The sequence below is a fragment of the Chenopodium album genome, chromosome 17 (assembly GCF_948465745.1).
Source record: "Chenopodium album chromosome 17, dcCheAlbu1.1, whole genome shotgun sequence".
Taxonomy (NCBI): domain Eukaryota; kingdom Viridiplantae; phylum Streptophyta; class Magnoliopsida; order Caryophyllales; family Amaranthaceae; genus Chenopodium; species Chenopodium album.
Window position 1 is genome coordinate 10,979,557 of NC_137850.1, and position 21,065 is coordinate 11,000,621.

At 34.3% G+C, this 21,065-nt stretch overlaps 2 protein-coding genes across 2 annotated transcripts; both read right to left on the bottom strand.

Moving 5' to 3' along the window:
• Positions 1-410: 410 nt before the first annotated feature.
• Positions 411-5,114, bottom strand: LOC145587592 (potassium transporter 1-like). The gene is made up of 9 exons (XM_081644322.1): positions 4,924-5,114; positions 3,752-3,995; positions 3,338-3,565; positions 2,908-2,958; positions 2,529-2,789; positions 2,400-2,452; positions 2,210-2,324; positions 1,866-2,120; positions 411-1,764 (listed from the first exon to the last, which is right to left on the bottom strand). Exons 1-9 carry the CDS (start codon positions 4,972-4,974, stop codon positions 800-802), a joined length of 2,223 nt encoding a protein of 740 aa, XP_081500448.1. The 5' UTR covers positions 4,975-5,114; the 3' UTR covers positions 411-799.
• Positions 5,115-7,737: 2,623 nt separating this feature from the next.
• On the bottom strand, positions 7,738-11,810 carry LOC145589490 (putative serine/threonine-protein kinase WNK9). Its single transcript, XM_081646080.1, has 7 exons — positions 11,439-11,810; positions 11,303-11,340; positions 10,552-10,779; positions 10,095-10,315; positions 9,600-9,757; positions 9,097-9,508; positions 7,738-9,019 (listed from the first exon to the last, which is right to left on the bottom strand). The coding sequence occupies exons 1-7, from the start codon at positions 11,547-11,549 to the stop codon at positions 7,995-7,997; spliced, it is 2,193 nt and encodes a 730-aa protein (XP_081502206.1). The 5' UTR covers positions 11,550-11,810; the 3' UTR covers positions 7,738-7,994.
• Positions 11,811-21,065: the final 9,255 nt, after the last annotated feature.

Sequence of the window (21,065 nt, forward strand, 5' to 3'; positions counted from 1 at the left end):
AAAATAAATTTATATAATAATTTTTGTGAATTATAACCTAATAATTTTTTTGAATAAAACTATAATTCAATTTGTACATTTGAAATATTGGTATTTTATCGAAAAATAAAACTCTAAACTAACCATTTTATCCTAAAACTCTATTCAAATAGAATTCTAAACTAACTTTTTTATCTTATGAACTCTATTTAAATCTATTCAACGTGGCGCGACACTTGGCAAAAAGTTAGAACGCCAAGTGTCGCTGCCTCGTGACCTGGCTAAAAGTTTAGCTTTATATATTAGTTATATGATTTTAGCATACCCCTTATCATCTCACCCCTTCAACCCCTTTAGGTTACAGTTGAGCACTTCCACCTTGTGTTGGATCACATTGAATTTAGAGGAAAAAAATGTCCGACTCCAACTCACAATGAAGGGCAGGATTTAAATGCTAATGTATTGTCCAATGTCCATGCTCATCTTGTACCCATTTCTAAACAACTTATACATGTATAGATTAATAGAGAAAAATATTTACTTTGTAAATACTTGCAACCTCTTTGGCATGCTATCTCATGGACTGATTAGAGAAGATTAACCGACATATTAATCTAATAATAATTTAAACCTAAGTAACCGAAATCTTTCCTCTTATTGTTGATAAAACTTAATTTTCCCGTTTATTTTTTCTAATCACTGTCTCGAATAGCATGCCAAAGAGGTACGAGTAGTAGTATATGGTAAATTTGATAGGGTAGTCCATCAAGTAGCTATCACATATTTACAGTTTACTTGTCAAGCTGTTATTTCTACTGCTCTACACATAGTATACCATGCCAACTTCAAGCAGAGAAGTATGAGGAACGTTTAAGGCAACATCTGGTCCCCTGCAGTTCTTGCTTAGAAAAGCATACAAGATATTGATAGCAAATTTCTTGAAGATCGAAGATGATTTCTTCGCTTTTGCATAAGAATGACTGAAAATGTACGCAACACCTGATTCCCTTGCTCTCAAGATTTTGATCGACTCATCTCTATGGATAAACGTGTCCAAGTTACCAAGGTTGAGATCCATTAACTTCGAATCCAGTGCACCAGCTTCATGATTTTGGTATTCTATCATATGTGTAGATGTATCAGCTTCTTGCATAATACCTTTTCTAGGGTCATGTTCTTCTGTTTCTACGAACCTAATGAGCTCGGAAACCACTCTGTTTTCAAAATCATAGTTCTCCTGCAGTAAATCCTTGTAACCATACTGAACAACACAACGGAACATGCCATATTCTTTGGGGCCAATTCTCCCTACAATAAATCTCTCATCTTCCGTAACATAGGGTGCATGCACAGACTTTACACACACGATAACCAGGATTTGGTGAAACGCTGGTAGATTTGTCACAAAATGTCCAAAGACAGCTGGTACTCCTGTGCCAAGGTTAGTGTATAGAAAACCAATACCTGGTACCCGAACCATGCCCAAACTAGGGCCTAAAGCAACTATCCGGTCTACAGATACCTTGTTCTCCATGTCGAATTGGTGTTTCTTTGATGTACCATAGTTCCAAACGTACATTACCACCATCAGGATTGAAGATAAAGCTAGAGGAATCCAACGACTCTCGGGAACCTTGAAAAGGCAAGCTGAGAAATAAAGAAGTTCTATGGATCCAAAAAACAGTAAAAATGATACAGCAATCACAATCCTCTTTCTCCACACTACAACTATAACCAATACCATCAAGCATGTAGTCACGAACATCACTGTGGTGACTGCTAGACCTGTACTTCAACACACCAGACACTAGTATTCAGTCATAATCAAGCAAAATGCCAAGTTTCATACTGTATCATAGTTTAGGAAGAATCTGACTCGATCTTACCATATGCATGACCTATCATATTTGTATCTCTCAATCCAATTGTTACAGCCAGACATAGGCACATTAGCATCCAATTCACTTCTGGAATGTAGATCTGCCCATATATTTCACTTGAAGTATGGACGATTTTGACTCGAGGAAAACAGTTTAAAGCACAACACTGGCTTATGATAGAGAACGTTGCTGTTATTACAGCTTGGCTTCCTACTACTGCCGCAAATGTGGCCACTATGAAAACCGGCCAGAAAACGGGTTCTTGGCAAAACAAGGAGGAAAAAAATAGTAAAGATTAGATAACAATATTTAATAATGTGAGGTATAAAGAGAAGCATTTTTATATTTACCTGGAATGGCTTTGTAGAAGCTCCTCTGGATATCTTCATGATGGCGAGAGAGGAAGGCAGCCTCACCCATATAAGCCAAAACCAAACAAGGGTACACCAAAAAAGTAAAAGCTATCTAGAAAAAGTGAATTACCAACGTATTAATAAGCATGCCCAAAATATGGAGGAAAAGAAGTGGAGAAAGAGATACCTTAATTGAACAAGCCGAAAAGTGACCCAAATCAGCAAACATAGTCTCTACACCTGTTATAAAACTACCAGAATATCACGTTTTCAGTAGTTCTTATATAAGCAGAAATGAAACCATGAGTGAAAATACCTGTAATAGAGAGAACAACTCCGCCTAGGGACATCCATCCTGTCATGCCTGTATTTCTAAGTAGCTTAAACATATAAACTGGAGATAGCGCATTAACAACACTTGGATTCCACCTTACTATATTATAAATCCCGATGCTGCTGATACAAAGAAGCCATGCTGTGACAATGGGTGCAAACATGAAAGACACTCTGTGTGTTCCATGGTGTTGGAGAGAAAACAGGACTATCAAAATGATGCATGAAATCACAACAACATAATCTGCAAAAAGAAGAATTTTGTTAGAAATGAAAGCATTTCAAATCACAATGGAGTTGAATTGCATATTTCTATAATACTTTTTATCTTTTCCTTTGCTTTTTCCAAGAAGTTAACTTACTTTCATGAAGTCCAGTGAATTTCAGACAAACTCCTGACACTGCCGAAAGAACTGAAAGAATATATGATATTCTTAGATGACTAGTAAACTAGTTTACATAAAGTAGAATAATCACAGAAAAGGAACAAGTAAACAGGTCAAACAATTGTAAGGCCTTCTAATGTGTAAGCTCCAAAAGATACGTCAGATTAGAAGATAGTAAATTACTGTGGCACTTTAAATTTTGCTCTGCTGATGATTAGTGGTTGCCTCTATTGAATATGTTGTCAGATAAAAAAGAGAAAGTTTTTAGTTTCGCATACATAATCACTCGTCAATATTCATAGTAAAAATATAATATAAGAAACTTAACTATATAGCATGATAAACTGCCAATACCAGGTAGGCTACACAGTAACACAGGTTTCAGCAAAAAGAAAGTGACTGTTACCTGAGATTGCAGGTGTGAGTACACCATCCCCGATAGCCATACATGTCCCCAGAAGAACAAAGATCAGCAAAGCTTTATGAAATCGTTCGTGCTTCTCAATTGGTAGCTTGAAACTCCTTGCTGTGTGCTCTGAACTCTCAATGGCATATGCAGATAACTTCTCATCGTTTGGTTGAATACCAAGGTTTGCATGCCGACATAACAATGAGTACAATGCAAAAGTGCCGCCTAGGTACAAGTAAAAAACTGGCATTAATAATCATTTTATGGTCCACTTAATATCAATTTTGCAATGGTCCATTTTCAGACAGTGATTCATAAACTCATAAAAAGAAATACCGAAATGAATTAAAAAGAGATATAGGCTCATAAAAGATGTTGATCATTGACAATGGTAATCCGATGAATGCTCACCTTCGCCATTATCATTAGCTGACATAACAACAAAAATATATTTGAAAAGGGCAACCAGCGTAAATGTCCAGAATATGAAGGAAAGCACCCCATAAATGTCTTCATCATCTTCACGAAGGCTTAATTTCTCCGAGAATGTGGTTTTGTACACATACAAAGGTGAGGTACTAAGATCACCATAAACTACTCCAAGACTCTGATATGCCAAAGTAAGCACAGCTGAACACGAAACACGCTTAAAGTTCTAAATCAAAACACCATCATATCAGGAAAGTTAGGGCAACAATCATGCTAATTTATTGCCATAATTCAAAGATTTCCAATGAAAGTATACAATGAAATACAGAGTATAACACTAACAATTCAATTAAAACAACACCAAACAATAAAACTGCTAATTTAACATAAAATTCCATTTCAAAAATTAACTTTAACATCAAATTCAATTTCAATCACCTAAAATTAACTTAAAATCAACTAAAAGTCAGGTGAATAAAAATAAGTCATTATGACATAAATCATTTTCTAAGCTAGTATGGAAAAGTTGGTATGAATGTATGATCATCGTGTACATGTGTCCATAATCTAATTTGCGAGTCTAAAACTACATCAAACTTCTTAATTTTCACCATATTTTGACCAAAACAAAACATTTTTCTTCATTATCTATAATCTATTCCACTGTATGAACAATAGCATGTTAGTTCATCCCCTAACCATGAATCAAAAATTTCAGACTATACCCACGTACTAAAAACAGAAGAAAAAAACAAAAACAAAAAAAAAAAAAACTTAATTTGGAGAAATTTATATATCTATTTAAGAACTTCATATCATTAAATACCCATTTACAATTGATCCCACAACAAAGAAATCCAAATACTCTCATCATAGTTACCAAACACAAATAAACTTTCACCCCGTTCAAATTTAATTGTCACATTTAATTATCACGTTACTAGTTCGAAGTATGCCCGCTTATAAATTATAACTTATAAAATGCTGTTACGACTATTAATTCCGGACAAAGGGAGCAAATAAACTACATTGTAGAATGACCCAAAAGGCAACAACGCAAAAACCAAAGAAAACAATCGAAAAAGGCTATAAAAATTTTCTAAAAAAAGAAAATTATACAATGTAGATTGGCAAGAAAATAAAAGGAAACAAACCAGATGTGATACTCCCTCTTCAACTGATTCTACAGAAGACCTCTGATTCATTGTAAATGGGGCAGAATTTTTATTAATTAATTATAAATAATAAATACTTATAATTTTGATGGGAAAATATATAGAGAAAAAAAAAAGGGAAAAGAGGAGAGAGAAAAAGGGGATTATAAGAGGGAATGTGGAGTGTATGAAGGAATAAGGCAGTGGGTAGTAAACAATACAAGGGCTGCAAAATGATGTGTCTCTAAGGGAGTTGGGCAACGCATTCAATGCTCTTTCTTTCACTCTTTGTCACATCTTTCTTTGTCCTTTCTTTAACAAATTTATATTTTGCCTTATGAATGAAGTGGGTAGCACTGTAGTACTCGACCCGACTCGACTCGATCCAACTTGAATTAATTAGATCGATTGTAGTCCTAATCAAATGATATATTATTTAAATAATCTTTTTGTTATTTATTTCGTATATATTTTTTATGTTTCACAATACAGAGCTTAATGTTCTTAAATTATAATCACATTTTTCATTTTCTAAGAATTTTCTTGATAACTTTAATATTAAATGATCCACTAAAAAAAATTAAAAGTTTTTAGATTTTTTTTTTTAAAATGGTAAGAAACGGGGCATTCCCCTCCTATCACAGGAAGTCACACATGGGGGAGATGGAGCCTGGAGGGACTAATCACCCCTCCTTTCCTCACTTCTCTAAAGTTGATTTAGGTTTAATACAAACATAAACAATAGAAACGGTCATTTAATTTGCTTAATAATGCCTTTTGATCTAAGTGGTTATAAAAGAATCGTTATATCTTTATGGAACCAATGGAGTATATACATAATTGTTTATTAATTTGTTTAGTCATATAGTAATATATTTTAGTTTTTTTAAAGGTTAAAAGAATACCGGATTAAAATCCCTTACAAATCAATCAGGCCTTAAATAAAATTCTTTGGCAGTGGGTAGCAAAGGGTAAGAAAACCCCAAAGCACCCCTAGTGAGTTGTGATCTCACGTTCCCACAATCTGGAGGTTGTGAGGTGCAAATTTTATCACTAAATCAAATCTTACTTGACGACTTGTATAGCAATCACTTCACACTGTTCACAGTATTAGTTAGTACGGATAAACATCATGAGTAATTACTTTCGAATTATTTAGTAATCAGTACTTGACATTCAACGCAGGAGTAAATTGACATACGAAGTTGAACGAGCTGTCAATTCAACACCAGTTGTTCGTGTGCACCTTTTTAACGAGTCCAAGTACACACAGCTGTGATGCTTTAAAGTACAACCAATCAAGTTCATCCTCTCTTTTTCTTACTTGTTACTGTGCTGTGGCGGCTGTGCAAATATCTCACTCATCAAATTTAGTCACATAACTAAACAACATTATATTAGCGTAGTGGTAGCAACCGAGTCATTTATATAATCATAATAATTAATTTCTTCAACTCCGTAATATGTTATTTAAGACTTATAGCATTATTATAGATCATAACAAGAAGTTATTAAATAATAGGAAACAATGAACTAACTTATTATTTATCCCATGTTCATTCCCTAGAAAAGATATGCCTCAACCACTAGTCTACTGAGCATATATAATCATTACCTGCAATGATTAATATTTATAAACTTTTTGCTTTTTTGCTAGGTCACGTGACCTACCATGCCCAAAGGTAGATCCGCCACTGGTTGTATTTGTATAAATGTACCAAGATTTCACAACTAATTCTGCAAAGAAAACCTAAGACTTTTCATTTTATTAACAAAGCAGACAATATTTTCAGCACACGAACTTTGAAATGATGATATACAGGCTTGGTTCACAATTTGATCCAAGAGTTCCACTGTCTCTGGAAAGATAAGTGCAGAGTGCAAACAATAAGCCTTAGACCAGAATTGTAGTATTATGGCAAGATGTAAACCGAGGATTACATCCACAGTGCTGCTGTCAACTTTTATCAGTCCAGTTCCCACCTTCCTTGCTGCAAAATGGAAATCGGATTGCAAAACATAATCATCCACCTTCTGCCGCTTACGCCATATTTCTAGTAATAGTTAGGATTTAAACAAGCACTCCTTCATTCCTAAATAATTACTAACACTTGTGTTTCCTTGTAGTCCTAAGAGAGCTAGTAGAAAATGAAATCAGCACAATTTTATTGAAGACATGGATTAACTTCAAGCCTGCAAATACAAATTCAAATGTTCGAGACCTATGAAGCCATTGAGGCTATTTACCATTTTAGTTATTCTAACATAGTAACATACAGAGCAGATCACAGATATGGGGAAATGTAGGGGTGGAATAAAAATCCTCAAACTATACGGATGTGGTACTAAATGTGAAGGTACTTGGATGAGCTTGTCCTAATGGAGTTTCGTTATGCATAGAGAAATGCAGACAAGGGGTAAGAGTGTAATTACACGTATATGCATATTCTGACTTAAGAGTAGGACCATTGGGTGATTAATACTACCATTGGATGATCAAATACTACCATTGAACATTCAGTGGTACAACATATGTATGTATTGGTACTATATATGCATTCAGTAGTACTAACTACGTGTAGGAATAATATCACTAAATAGATAATGGTATTATATAAACTTTCTTGTAATATCTTAGCAAAACTGCATTATTACTTCCTCCTCGTAATAACAAAACTGCATTATTACTTCCTCGTAAACTTTCTTGTAGGAATAATGTATTGCATAACAAAACTGCATTATTACTTCCTCCTCGTACTTGGATAACAACACGCACAGAATTTCTTGTAATATCTTAGCTTGCATGCTACGAAGTATGAAAGAATAGGTTATATTACTGTAATTGACAACATTACACTTTTTTATCTATCTAAACATGTAAAAGTTACAGAGTTCCAAAGAGAAGGTCCATATCAGATTATTATCACATATTCACAATTCGAATATATCATTGAATCTCTCCATCCATGGGAGGAAAAAATGCATGTACTTTGTAGAGTTTACTGAAGACAATATTGTACAAGACTAACAGTAAAATCACAAGGAAAAAGAGGTAATTTATAATGGGTGGTTTAAAAGTCTAAAGCATCAACGGGTAGTGAAGTTGTTCTTTGAAGAGAATGTGGAAGCATGGCTGCTCCCGTGTAATAGTTGTTAGCAGTCCCCATATTATCTGGGCTGCAACACTCACTCTGAAGCATTCGAGTGCGCAAATTGGGGATCTTCCTCTTACCATAGGCTGAAGGAAATTGAGGCGTAAAATGCTGTTCCAATGCTTTCTTCAGATCTTTCACATCTAATCCTCTTTCCAATGGATGAAAGGATATCTTCATGCTCCTTTTCAAATTGTAGTCCTTTTCTGCAGCTAAGTAACGTGTCTTCATATCTGCACCGGAATTTTCATCATTCAGTTCTCTTAGCTGTATCTCATACTTGGTTTTCAGCCATCTAAGCTCCTTCATTGCCTCATTCTCATACTCTCTCTCGTCTAAAATGGAGCTTGTGGGGGAGTTATAAGGCGTTTGAGTTTGAATATAAGTAATTGTGGCCCTCTTATCTTTCTCTAAACTTGATTGATCTTGTGATTCAAAGGTTTCACCAAAATGGAAGTTTAAGCTGGGTCGTCGATGATGATGACCCACTGTATCTGTGTTCAGTTTCACACCAGAATCTGTAGGATCAGCTTCGGATGGATAAGTTATCTCCTCAAAACGTCCACGCATAGATGTTGATCCATGACTAGCACAACGAAGGAGTTGGAGATTGCGGGGCCTAGGGCTGCCAAAGGAAAGATAATCTGCTAAAGAAAAATGCTCAGTCACACGATCGTTGTCCTCATTTACGCTTTCACACTCGGCGGCCTCGTCTATGCTTTTACACTCAACAGCCTCGTTTACACTTTCACACTCGGCAGCTTCTTCTACATATGAACTCTTCTTCCAGTCAGGGACTAAGGAAGCAATCTCGCAATCAATCATATCTGCTATTCTCTTCATGTCATCTTCCTTTATACTCAGCTCAGAAACCATTTCTGTCGTAACACTCATAGCAGTATCCGTCTCAACATCGAAAGGGAAGTAGATATTTCGCACTTGCCCTGTAGGAAAATAAGTAATCATATAAGCTTCCTAAAGCAGCTATTTGACAAAACAGAAAATAAAAGTCAAAACTTACCTTCTTTATCAGTGATTCTGAGTCTTAAGAATATATCACCATTTGCTCTTTTCTTCCCCTTGATGCTGATGTCCATATCTTTCAGATCATCATCTTCAAGAAAAGTAAATAGCTCAATTTCGTTGGCTGCCAACTCTAGTGTTTGGTACTCATGTTCATGGTCAGGTTCGTAGCCAGCATAGTCACAGCCACTACTACTATTCCTGTCATTTTGGTAAGGTAATTGAACAACTGGACTTATTTTGTCAAAATCAATTGGCCTAAAATCATATCCGTCATCATCACATCGCAAAAATGGGTCTTCTAGTAGCTCCTTTGCAGATAATCTAGTTGAAACAGTTGCTAAACATTTATCAACAAAGAGCCGCACTTCCAGGTTCTTCACTTTGTAAAGAGCATCTGGCTTTTTACCCTATAACAATAAAATACACTAATTAATTAAGTTAATTTAAGATACAAACTAGTCCAGAAGTAAACATAAGAGGGTGTTCCTGGGTTCTTACAGAAACTACTTTCTTGTAGATTTGAGCAGGGTGTGTGCATTCACTATAAGGATAATCAAAGGTAACCATTTCAAGTACACACATCCCAAAGGAGTAGATGTCAACTAGTTCATTGTATTCCTCGGCATAAACCTCTGGGGCCATGAATTCTGGCGTACCTGAAATAATAGATGTAACATTTGCATAATTTGGTAGCATTAGTAAAGAGACAACTAATCGCCTTCCATCAATTATCATGTGAATTATTAATTGAGACTCCGGAATCACCCAATAGCAAGAACAATAATCAGCACTATTTGAATAAGGTAGTATGTGAAATCTGCTATAAACAAATGTATGAATAATAGCAGTTGCTATTATTTTTGAGAAATAATGAAACTATTATTAGACGAAAAGGGCAATCATTGCATTGACAATACTATATACCCATAAATAAAAAAATTATAATTACCATCCAAGACAATTTCAATAATTAAGAGTACAGCTCAAACTTACCAACACAACGGGCCGCATGGGATTTCCTGAGTATGGCAGCTAGGCCAAGATCTCCAATCTTGACTTCGCCCTGATTCCCATTAATGAAAATGTTATCGCATTTGAGATCTCTATGTATCACCGGCGGGTTATGACTATGAAGATACAATAACCCTTCTAGGATCTGCCTACACCAATGTTTTACTGCTCTAATATTAACCTTTTTATGCTTCACCCTATACCTATCATCAAACATATCCACCAAATAAACAACAATTAAAAATTTACCACATAGGTAAAAACAACACATATGAAGCAAAAAATTGAAAGACTAGAATTAATAGTCACGCTAATAGTGTAATTTGAATTCATGACGACATCCATCCAAATGAAAAGACTAGTAGATAAGCATTGGAATATGATATGATTTGATATGATTGACTAAATAAAATCAAATCCGTAAAAGTAAGAAGCTTACTGTCTGAGAGTACCAGAGGTAAACATTTCAGTGACAAAATTGATGTTCCTGTTGTTAATGTCAACCCAAGAAGTATAAAACTTCATAATATTTTTATGTTTTAAGGTTTTGAGTAAATGGATTTCACTGTAAAGCCTTTCAAGATCTTCAGGTCTTTGCAGAAAATCTGTAAGCTTAACTTGATTCCATGCCACTTCAGTTCCATTATATTCATCAAACCCTTTGTACCTGCAAAAAATCAACGCAAAAGGAAACATTCTTTTTAGGAAAATGCAGAGAATAATTATTAAATATCTTGAATTGGATTTATTTTATTGGTTTTTACAAATTAAATACAAAATCTTGACCAAAACAACTTACCCAATTAAATTGTAGATAAGCTCAAGTTAATGCAAGAAACCCCAATTTCCAGAATGATTTTTTTTTTTGGCTGATTAAGCTCAATTCTTAACAAATGAGAAATACCAATGAAATAAAATGCAAATTAAGCTCAATATCTGGACAATTAAAATTACCCAGATTCCAAAATTGAGTTTTTTTTTTTACAAAAATTGGCAAATTAAGCTACAATTCTTGACAATTGAAATAGACCCAGATTAGAACAATATGCAAATCAAGCTCAAATTCTTGAAAAAAAAATTGTTTTTGTATTTTTTTTTTTTTTTTTTTTGCATAATTAAGATTAAAATAAAACAATCCCAGAAAAAAAAAAAAAAAAAAAAAAAAAAAAAAAAAAAAGTTGATTGCTTACACTATCTTTGAAGACCCTTTGCCCAGAATTTCATTATACTGCAGGAAAAAAAAATACAGAAAAGATCAATTAATTAATTAAAATGGCATTAATTAATCAAAAAAATGAAAATAATGATCAGATTAGGGGGACATACTCTTCCATATCTTCCAGTGGGATCACGCTCAACATAATCAGAGGAATCTTCAGAATCATCATCATGATCAATTACAGCATTCATTCCCTCTAATTTTTCAACCATAAACATTCATCAGCTTTAATTGACAGATATGAGGCTGTAAGTAATCAAATATGTTTTTTTTTTTTTTTTTTTTTTTTTTTTTTTTTTTTTTTTTTTTAAAAAAAAAACAGTTTTTTTAATAGAAAAAATAATTGATTAATATAGTAGTATAATTATAGAAGGACAATAAAAAGGATGGTGGGATGAGAGGAGAGAGATGATAGAAAGAAAGGAGGGAATGTGGAATGTAGAGTGTATGAAGGGAAGGGAGTACAAAACCAAGGGTTGCAAATGATGTGTCCCCTATGGACTTGGGCATCGTATTCATTGTTTGTTCTTTCTTTCTTTGTCATTTCCTTCCTTTTTTTTATTTTTTTTATTTGGATTTGGATTATTTTATCGAGGTGGATAGGGATATTCGGACATAAGGTAATATTAATCCGACTTAACTCTGCTCTGCTCTGCTCCGCCCAAGAGCTCAAGAGAACAGGGCCTTAGCCTAACTTGGTCATCAGCCATATTTGAAGTTAGATGATATCGTACGTCTCTTCGAAATGAATTGTTTTTCATGGAGCCTTGCAAAAATGATAATGAAAGACCTTGACTTTCAAATTTAAGAGTGAAGGATCTTAGAATGGATAATGGTTACTTTTTTTTTTTTTTTAAAGAAGAATGGATAATGGTTACTTATCTAGTTAACAGGTGTTCATTTAAGGTACTTGAGCCATTACCACGATTGAAAAAATGCTTTTAAAGCAACTTTTGGCATCTCTGTCTCATTACCATGTTTATTTTTTTTAGCTCATACGATAAAATAAAGGTAATTTTGATGAGATTCCATCGTATCCTTATATCTTCCTCTTAACTTACCAAAGAAAGCAACAAAAAAACAAGGAAAGAAAAGTTATAGAAGTTGATGAGCAATACTTTTTTGAAAAATAAAAGAATAAAATTTTGTCTTTGCAAAAGTATGATCCAAATTACTTCATATTTGTTCCCGATTCCACTCTTTTATTGGTATCTCCACTATCTATTATGGCTTGTTTGGAAACGGGCTTTTCATTTGAAATGCTGGAATTGGTGCAAATATAATGTTTGGCTAGCCCAAGAATTTGGATTTAGAATCGGTCCAATTTCATGCCTTTTTAAAAAATTAGTCAATCTTTCTGAATTTTAAATCCAACCCAAAATCTTGTCATTTCAAATTCGCTCTCTTCTCTCAGATATTGTCTTCTCCTTCTCTCTTCTCAACCCAACAAATTCTCCTCTCTTACGTACTCTCTTCTCCAGTTCTCCTCCTCTCTCTAGAACCACCGATGGACCGATCCAACCACCAAAACTCTACCTTTGTTACCATCATCGCTTTGCCACTGCGATATTTCTTTATCCATAATCGTTGATCGTAATTGTTAAGGTAGTGTTTCGTCACTTAATTGCCGCAAAAACCTGTAATTTTCATGATTTTTAAAAGCAAGCCTTGATGTTTATAAGGTATTAGTTCGATTTGATGTAAATTTCAAGTTTAAACTTTTGATTTCATCTAAGTTATTATTTTCTATCCAAGTATTAATTTTGGGGCAAAATTTAGGGTTCGTAATTTTAATTAGAATTTTTTTTATTTTTATTTTATTTTTTTAAGAAACGAGCATAATATTAAGTAATGAAAGGATAAAGTATCCGACAAAACATACGGATTAACTTCACACGGACAATGGTTAACCCACACTTGCTCCACACCAAACGGAATTAGCTTAGCAAGGTGATGTGCAACGTAGTTGCCATCCCTTTTTACATGATTCCAAATAACAAAACCAAAAGAAGAGGTAATAGAGAAAATATCTTCCAAAATTGAGTCAAGCTCAGTCAAGTGAATGGCCTTTGAAAGCTTTGAGATGAGAGTGAGATTGTCAGACTCAAAAATCACTCTTTTGAAACCGAATTTGCGAGCAAGCCTAGCTGCCATTAGCAATGCCTTACCTTCGGCTACAATAGGATCCCAATAACTTCGGACTCTTCTTGTAGCAGAATTTTAAATATTATCCACTTTAAATAAACACGGAGATTTATTTAAAAAATCATTTTTTTATTAGAAAATATCGCATTATCTCCCGAAAATTTAATTCGAACAATTTGAATGCTTGAAGAACATGGTGCTATTGTGCTACACATACGAACATCACTCTCAAAGTCTCAATCATTGAAAAACTAAATTTAGGGGACTTTGTCTATTTTAAATTTTTTTGGTAATTTTTGGTTTGGGGCTTTATTTCCTTCTAAATCAAATATAATCAAAGGATATTACTAGTTTAAGTTGATTTTTTTCCCTTTACTTATTATTTGCTTTAATAAATTATCCATAATATAGTCTAATAAGTGAGACTATGGACATCAAAATTTTTGATTCCATCCTTACAAATTCTACTCACCTCCAAACATCATTTCTAATTTCAAATTGAATTATGAAATTTCAAATTCAGAATTTGAAATTAGTTATTTGAAATGAATTATGTGTATCCAAACGCAACCTTACGGATTTTCAAGGGAACATACATCTCAAATACTTTTGTCACCACGTAAGCGAATATATATTTTAATTGTGATAACTTTTCCTAAATCTCTAATAAGGACATTATGCAAACACTTCTTAAGTGTTTCAGTAAATCTATCTCAACAGTCAAGGGCTAATGAAAGAAATTTCTACTACATTGAGTGCTTTAGTTTAGCTTAATGTGTGATTATTGTAATTGGTTAACCTTGTTTTTATTCACAGATTTTCTATGAAATGCCCTTGAATTTTTAATTAATTTATGAAATACCCTCAATAATTTTGAAATTCATCAAAGGTTCCTTAGTTATGCATAAATTCACAAATGCCCTTACTGACTAATGGTTGCTACCTTCATTAGTCATTATTACCTAACTAACCGTTAAACCTTAATTAAATAAACCATAGTTAATCCATTAAGATTTGTTTTGGGTGGGTATGCTTGGGTTTTGGGTGTGTGGCTAGGTTTTCTAGTGGGTACAAAAAATTCCCAACCCCTAAAAATCCTCTCTACCCACTCGAATAAGATACTTAAGGAGCTAATTATATCTGGTCAAAATATGGTTTAATGAGTTAGTTAGGTTATTGGCTGACAAATCTATTCCCTTTTAGTCATTGGACATCTGGTGAATTTATGCAAAAATGAGGGGTATTTGGTGAATTTTTTAAAAACATTTAGGGTATTTCATGATTGAAAACTCAAGGGCATTTCATGAAAAATTAAAACACTTATATTCATACTAATTGAGCTTATGTAGAAATAGGTACATCCTTCTATGCAACTTTTTTTATGACACAATTACCATCAATATAGAAAGAACTTTTGGCTTAAAGATCAATGTAGTAAAACAAGGCGTCCTTCGAACAAGTGTATTATTCCGATAGAGGGTTCGGAATTAATTAGAAAGCTAATTATTCAGTGAGATCAAGTGATCGGAATGCCTAGCTAGAGACCACTTCCGATCAGTAATATTAATGTACAATTAATATTACAGTTTAATCTTGACTAAACCCTTCAGGTCACACCCAATAATCATGTAACCGAACTGAAGCGACAAATTGATCCGGAAGATTAATTATGTCGATAGAGATTTTACAAATAAAGACGTCGGAGTCCGAGCTTAGAGCGTCGTAAGTCGAGTCGGATTTAGGAATCAGCGAGACGGAAAAATCAGTCAAACAACAAGTCAACACGCATGAAAATCCTAGCCTCGGAATGGCCTAACAATCAAGGGCTAGGTGCGCAAGCACTTCTAGCCAAAGCCCTTGCCGCAAGGCTCGGCTCGGCCGCAAGCTTAGCATGCACCGCATGGCCGAGCAAGCCTTGCAGGCAAGGCAGGCCAGCAAGGGCTAAGCACGCATGGCGCGGCATCGAGGCCTGCGAGCCATGCGTGCACAACGCACCAGTAAGGCCAGCAGCTAGCCATGGCGTGCTGAGCCTCACAGACGCATAGCAACGCCCAGCAGCAGCCCGCTTTGGTGTGTGGCATGCTAGCTGGGCCGCGCGCACAACCGAGCCACACTAGAAGGCCAGTCGAGCACCAGGTAGCTAGCTAGGCGTGCCTTGGTGCCCAAGGTCGGGCGCCAGCTGGCGCATGTTGGTTGGTGCATGTGGGAGCCGGTTTTGTGGGTTTGCTTGGGGGGCAAGGGGAAGGTGGTCTCCCCCTTGTGGTCCTCACCTAACCCCTTACTCTCCATGTGACACTTGTTACTTGGTGATTGTTTTGGCCTTTTAATTTACTTTGGAATTAAATTAAATCTTATTTTGTCTTTTTACCAACTATCGCACATTGAAAGATGATGGGAATTCTTAGGCACTATTCCCTATAAATTCTAATCATTTTGCATTGGGATTTGGCACTTGAGCTGGTGAACTTTAAGGGATCTCCAAAGAAAGAAAACCTTTGTTCGTAAACTCTAAGTTATTTTTGGTCTAGCCCCGACTAAGCTTCGGGGTAGGGGCCGGTTTGGTTCAGTAGCGAGGGTGTGAGCCGTTGGAGATTCTCGCACTTGCGGAACTTGAAGCTTTCAAGTCCGAGCTCGTCGGTTGAGCGAAGCACGCTTCTAGGGTTAGTATTCTTTCTCTATTCTCTCTCTTCTCTTGTGTTTTTTTTTTATTTCGATGCTTTTGTTTATGTTGTAATTAGTATGCATGCGATTCGGTTATCGGGTTTTGTTTCCGCGCTGTATCGGACACCGCAAAACCTAACATGTAGTATTATATATCATAATTAAACGAAAATAATATGATATAAATTTAAATTATACGATATGATATCTCAATTATAACTAAATTGAAGGGATCATATGATATACTGTTGGTTGATGCCTAATAATATACTGCCATAACTTTGGTCGAATTTCAATAAATCTTTGGATATGAAAAAAAATCGATAGATGTCATATCTTCGTTATAAATTATCAAGGGGTCCCTCACCCACTGCACGCCGGTGAAGAGTATTCTAAAGAAATACGGTGAGAAAAATTCTATTGTAAAAATAAAAATTAAAATTAAAAAAAAAGGTGAGAAAATGGCATGAGCTAGTTAATTAGACTCCTTATAATAAGTGAGCAAAACTATATATTTTAATAACTTAGCAAGCTTAAAAAATTTGACAAGTAATAATAACTAGTAGTATTACGCAAAAAAGAACTATCATTCTTTTTCTCTTAATTTACAAAATAATCTCTCAACAATAACTGATTGCGCGCCAAACTGCAACACCTTTGATACAACTCACATTATATTTGAGACATCTATCATAACATTGACCCTATGTGATCCCACAACAACAAATATATGCCCACACTCGCCTCGTCACAAACATTGTCCATCTACATTGACATTAATGGAACTAGCTCTTAAAATACATGAGATTAAAGTAATGGAATTGTGACATTGCTCCCTACCTCGTTCAATCTCTGTGTATAAGGATCAAATCTTACGGGACTTATGTGCATATACTACAAGAAAACAGTCTTGGCTCAGGCAATCTCGGAAACATAAAAAGACCGCCCCATGATTTTTTTCAAATTTATAAGTGATCAAAATGGTTGGTTTCGGGCTTGAGCTAGCTCGGCCAAATTTTTTCGAATTTATATAGGATTTGGTCAGCCGAAGAATTACTTTTTAAGTTAGAATATGACCTAAAAATAACAGCGCACAACTTTTTCGGCCCGAAGATTCAACTCGAAATGTCCCACAGTTTTTAATCTAAGACCGGCCTGCCATGGCCCATGATCAACCCCACAATGACCGAAACCACAATAGCAGCCTTCTTTACAACTAGCTCATCTTCCCTGTTAATTGTTGTTTCTAAAATCATTACAATTTCGCCAAGCAATAACATAACAAATCTGCCCTCATCTCCATTCAAAGCTCCAAAAAATCAATCTAAGTAGTTATTTTACCTTCACTACACTAAAACTTCATTATTTTTATTCTAGTTATGCATATTTTCCTTTTCTATTTTACTTATCAAACAATATTATTGTCCTTTTTTATCCCTTTATACTTGGATTTTTTTTGTATTCATCTTTTAGGTTTCTTTTTGTTTTGTTTTGCTTATCTTTAGACTTTAGGAACTCAAAGAGTAGAGTTTAAAACACAAATCAAGGAATAAAGACTTGCACCAGACATCTCACTCAAATTTAGAGAATCGAAAAAGACTTTATTGGTAGCACAATTGTCTAACCAACCACATTACTTGCACCATGACAATTACACATTTTTTTTTTTCACCAAAAGCACTATACAATTAGGAAATCGACCTTATAAGAGAAGTGACAAATTAATAATCATGGGTAAAAAAATGTCCAAGTGTCAATTTGGTGGAAAATTAAGAAAAAATAGGTCACAAAACTTACAATGGTGGGCAAGGAAAAATTCCCCATGGGAATTGGAAAAGGAGGAAATGCCCACAATATAAGGATATGGTCTAAAAAGACCCCACAAAAGGATAATTTCTTTTAGTTGTCTATAGACTAAAACGACTTGATTGTTTTGGGGTTTACAAAATGTGTCATTTTGCTTGCTTGGAAAAATAAAATATACTCCATCCGTTTTTATTTAAGTGTCCTAGTTTGACTTTGGTACTATTCACATGCACCACTTTGGCTAAAATTTTTGCTTTATAAATACTCCCCTTATCCCCCTTCTTTTTTTGCCCCATTGCAAATTATTGGGTCAACCTTTATAAACACTAGCATAGTGCCCGTGCGATGCACGGTTTATAAATCAAATTATTAACTATCAATCCGGTAGAAAAAAAAAAAGAAGACAATTCAATTAGTAGTAAAGGGCTTATTTACTAATGGCCGATACAAAAATAAAGGAATGTAATTTAAATAGTATTTTAAGTTATTATTATTTTTTTTATAAATGAATATTGCTCCACATAATTATATAAGAGAAGTAGATTCATTCATTCTCAATCTCCCGTAAAAAATTAAAATTTTCTTGTCATACCTTCTGTTTCAGTAGCTACAATCTAATACGAAGTATATATTTTACCCATGGTATTCACCAAAATCTTTAATTATTATTGTTATTATTATTATTATTATTATTATTATTATTATTATTATTATTATAGCATAAATTTTACTTGGAATTTTTTTTTAACTTTTAGATGTATATTTTTAATCTAAGTTAATTTAATTTTACTTTAGGTTTGTACATTAAACATTTGAAAACTCTATATTTATTTAAAATTACATTAGATAGTAGTTTAAAATTACATACCTAGAATGGAAATATTAATTACAAAAATGATAAGTATATGAATCAAAATAATCACAATTATATTATATGATTTGGTGAATTTTTTGTGTATAACTTATAATAGGTAATTAATGGCATTGACTAAAAAAAAGGAAAAAAAAAGGAAGGGATTTTGGAGGGAAAAAACAGCACCAAGAAATGATACGTGTCATTCCTGGTGTCCGTTTTAGTATTATGTAATTGATTGATTGTAATTCTCATTAATCTATAGGAAATTTTGCAATATAATGCCACAAAAAGATGAAAAATGGACTAAAACACCACAAAATTAAAAAAAAGTTTATTATAACACCATAAAAAAAACCCAAAATATTGAATTTTACCACTACTTAACGGATTCATGGATGGAATCCGTTAGTAGGGCCCACAATAGACGTGTCACAGATCTATTGGTTTAAAAAAATAATAATAAAATAAAATGACAAATTAAAACAAAAAAAGAAAAAAAAAACTAAAATCTAACCCAGCCACCATCCCCACCATCGGCTTCCCTACATGTCACCGCTGATAAGCCCACTGCCACTAGCCCAACCAAGCAGCCGGAACCCCTTATCCTCCGACAAACCCATCACCCCACCAGCCCCACCACCACGAAACCTAAAGATGGTCGCCACCACCACCTATCACAGCAACATCACCACCACCCTACCCAAGTCGCCGAACTCCTTTTCCCTACCCACAACCGTCACCAAAACCCAACCCACACCAAAACCCAAAAACCGCCCTACTTCTCTCACTCTCACCCTTACCCGAACCTAAACCCACACCTAAACCAAATCGGGGTTGAGGTTCGTTGGAGTTCAGTTGGTTTGGTATCGACTATCAAGGGTCGATTGGGCTGGTTTCGACGGTTGAAGATGGGGCAGGAGGAGCCGCCTGCGAAGGTTGGGGTGACAACGGTGGGGGCAAAGGGATCCGACGCTAGTGGTGGGGGTGGTGGCTGGGTTATGATTTTAGGGGTTTTTTTATTTTAATTTTTTTTATTGTTATTTTTCTTTTTTTTAATTCATTAGATAATTGATATGTGTATAGTGTGGGACCCACTGATGATTTTTTGGATGGCATCAATTAAGTAATGATGAAATCCAAATTTTTTTTGGTTTTTTTGTGGTGTTAGAATAAAAGTTTTAAATTTTGTGGTGTTATAATCAAATTTCTGAGAATTTGTTGGTGTTATAAGTCAAAAAAATCCTAATTTATAAGATATAATATAGTCAAGAGGGTCATGTTAGATTATTCTCATTTTATATTTTATTAATATCAAGTTTTTATAATTTTTACCCATATAGAAATTGAGCTATGTACATTTTAAGACACGTCTTGAATACCGTAAAAAGTCAAATAGGGCAAAAAAAAATAGGGAACAAGGGGAGTAAGATTTAGCAGTCATGTGGAAACTTGTTGGAATCATCTTAATGAATACTTAATTTCGTATAATTTAGACTTATCGATAATTTAATATATTATTAGTCAAAGTTATGTATTGACAATTGTACCGGTTATTGAGGCACTTAAATAAAAACAGAGGAGTAGCATTTTGCTTGCTTGCAAAAAAATATAAGGCACGTCATGTGGGCGAATGGGAAGATGTCACATATCCCTATCAACGAATTTGGGAAAAAAATCGCTTAATTTTTATTTTTATTTTTTTGGGCTATTTTCAGTTTAAAAAGTCACAAACAATAATATTTATGAGTGATTTTGTTATACATTTCTAAAAAGAATAGAGCCCGTTCCCTAAATAATGCTAGCAAAACACCCAATTCCCAAATTACGGTCAATCTTTTATTAATTCCCATTATACCGCTGTAGACACCTAAAAATGTCTCCCCAAAACCAAACCCGATGATGAAAAACCTTTCACCGCCATTGTTGGTCGGATTGAGTATTTAATCTCTGGAGTGCTTAAATCCATGTTTACATTCAATACATTTCATAAACCAATCCATTTCCTAGCTCATTTCCCTACCCCATAACTTGTTTTCCTCTTTTCGTGTCCACATCACAAAACCGAGAGAAACTGATTTTTTTGGTCCTATAATTTTGATCCAATTATTATTTTGTTGGATAGTCCTTGAAATAATATTTCCAAAAATATATCATAAGCCCCATTCCGATTTAAAAAGAAGAAGGTATGAGCAAAATACAAAACTCGGCCCAAAACCGACATCCTTCCACTAAAATGGTCATAACTTAAAATCTACAAAATATTTTA

Excerpts from the sequence above, each read along its gene's own strand:
- LOC145587592 (XM_081644322.1), bottom strand. The coding sequence starts at position 4,974 with ATGAATCAGAGGTCTTCTGTAGAATCAGTTGAAGAGGGAGTATCACAT. Across the intron at positions 2,121-2,209 it reads CTTCTACAAAGCCATTCCAG|AACCCGTTTTCTGGCCGGTT; the intron begins GTAAATATAAAA and ends TGTTTTGCCAAG. Across the intron at positions 1,765-1,865 it reads TATGATAGGTCATGCATATG|GTCTAGCAGTCACCACAGTG; the intron begins GTAAGATCGAGT and ends GTTGAAGTACAG.
- LOC145589490 (XM_081646080.1), bottom strand. The coding sequence starts at position 11,549 with ATGTTTATGGTTGAAAAATTAGAGGGAATGAATGCTGTAATTGATCAT. Across the intron at positions 11,341-11,438 it reads CCACTGGAAGATATGGAAGA|TATAATGAAATTCTGGGCAA; the intron begins GTATGTCCCCCT and ends TTTTTCCTGCAG. Across the intron at positions 9,020-9,096 it reads CAGAATCACTGATAAAGAAG|GGCAAGTGCGAAATATCTAC; the intron begins GTAAGTTTTGAC and ends ATTTTCCTACAG.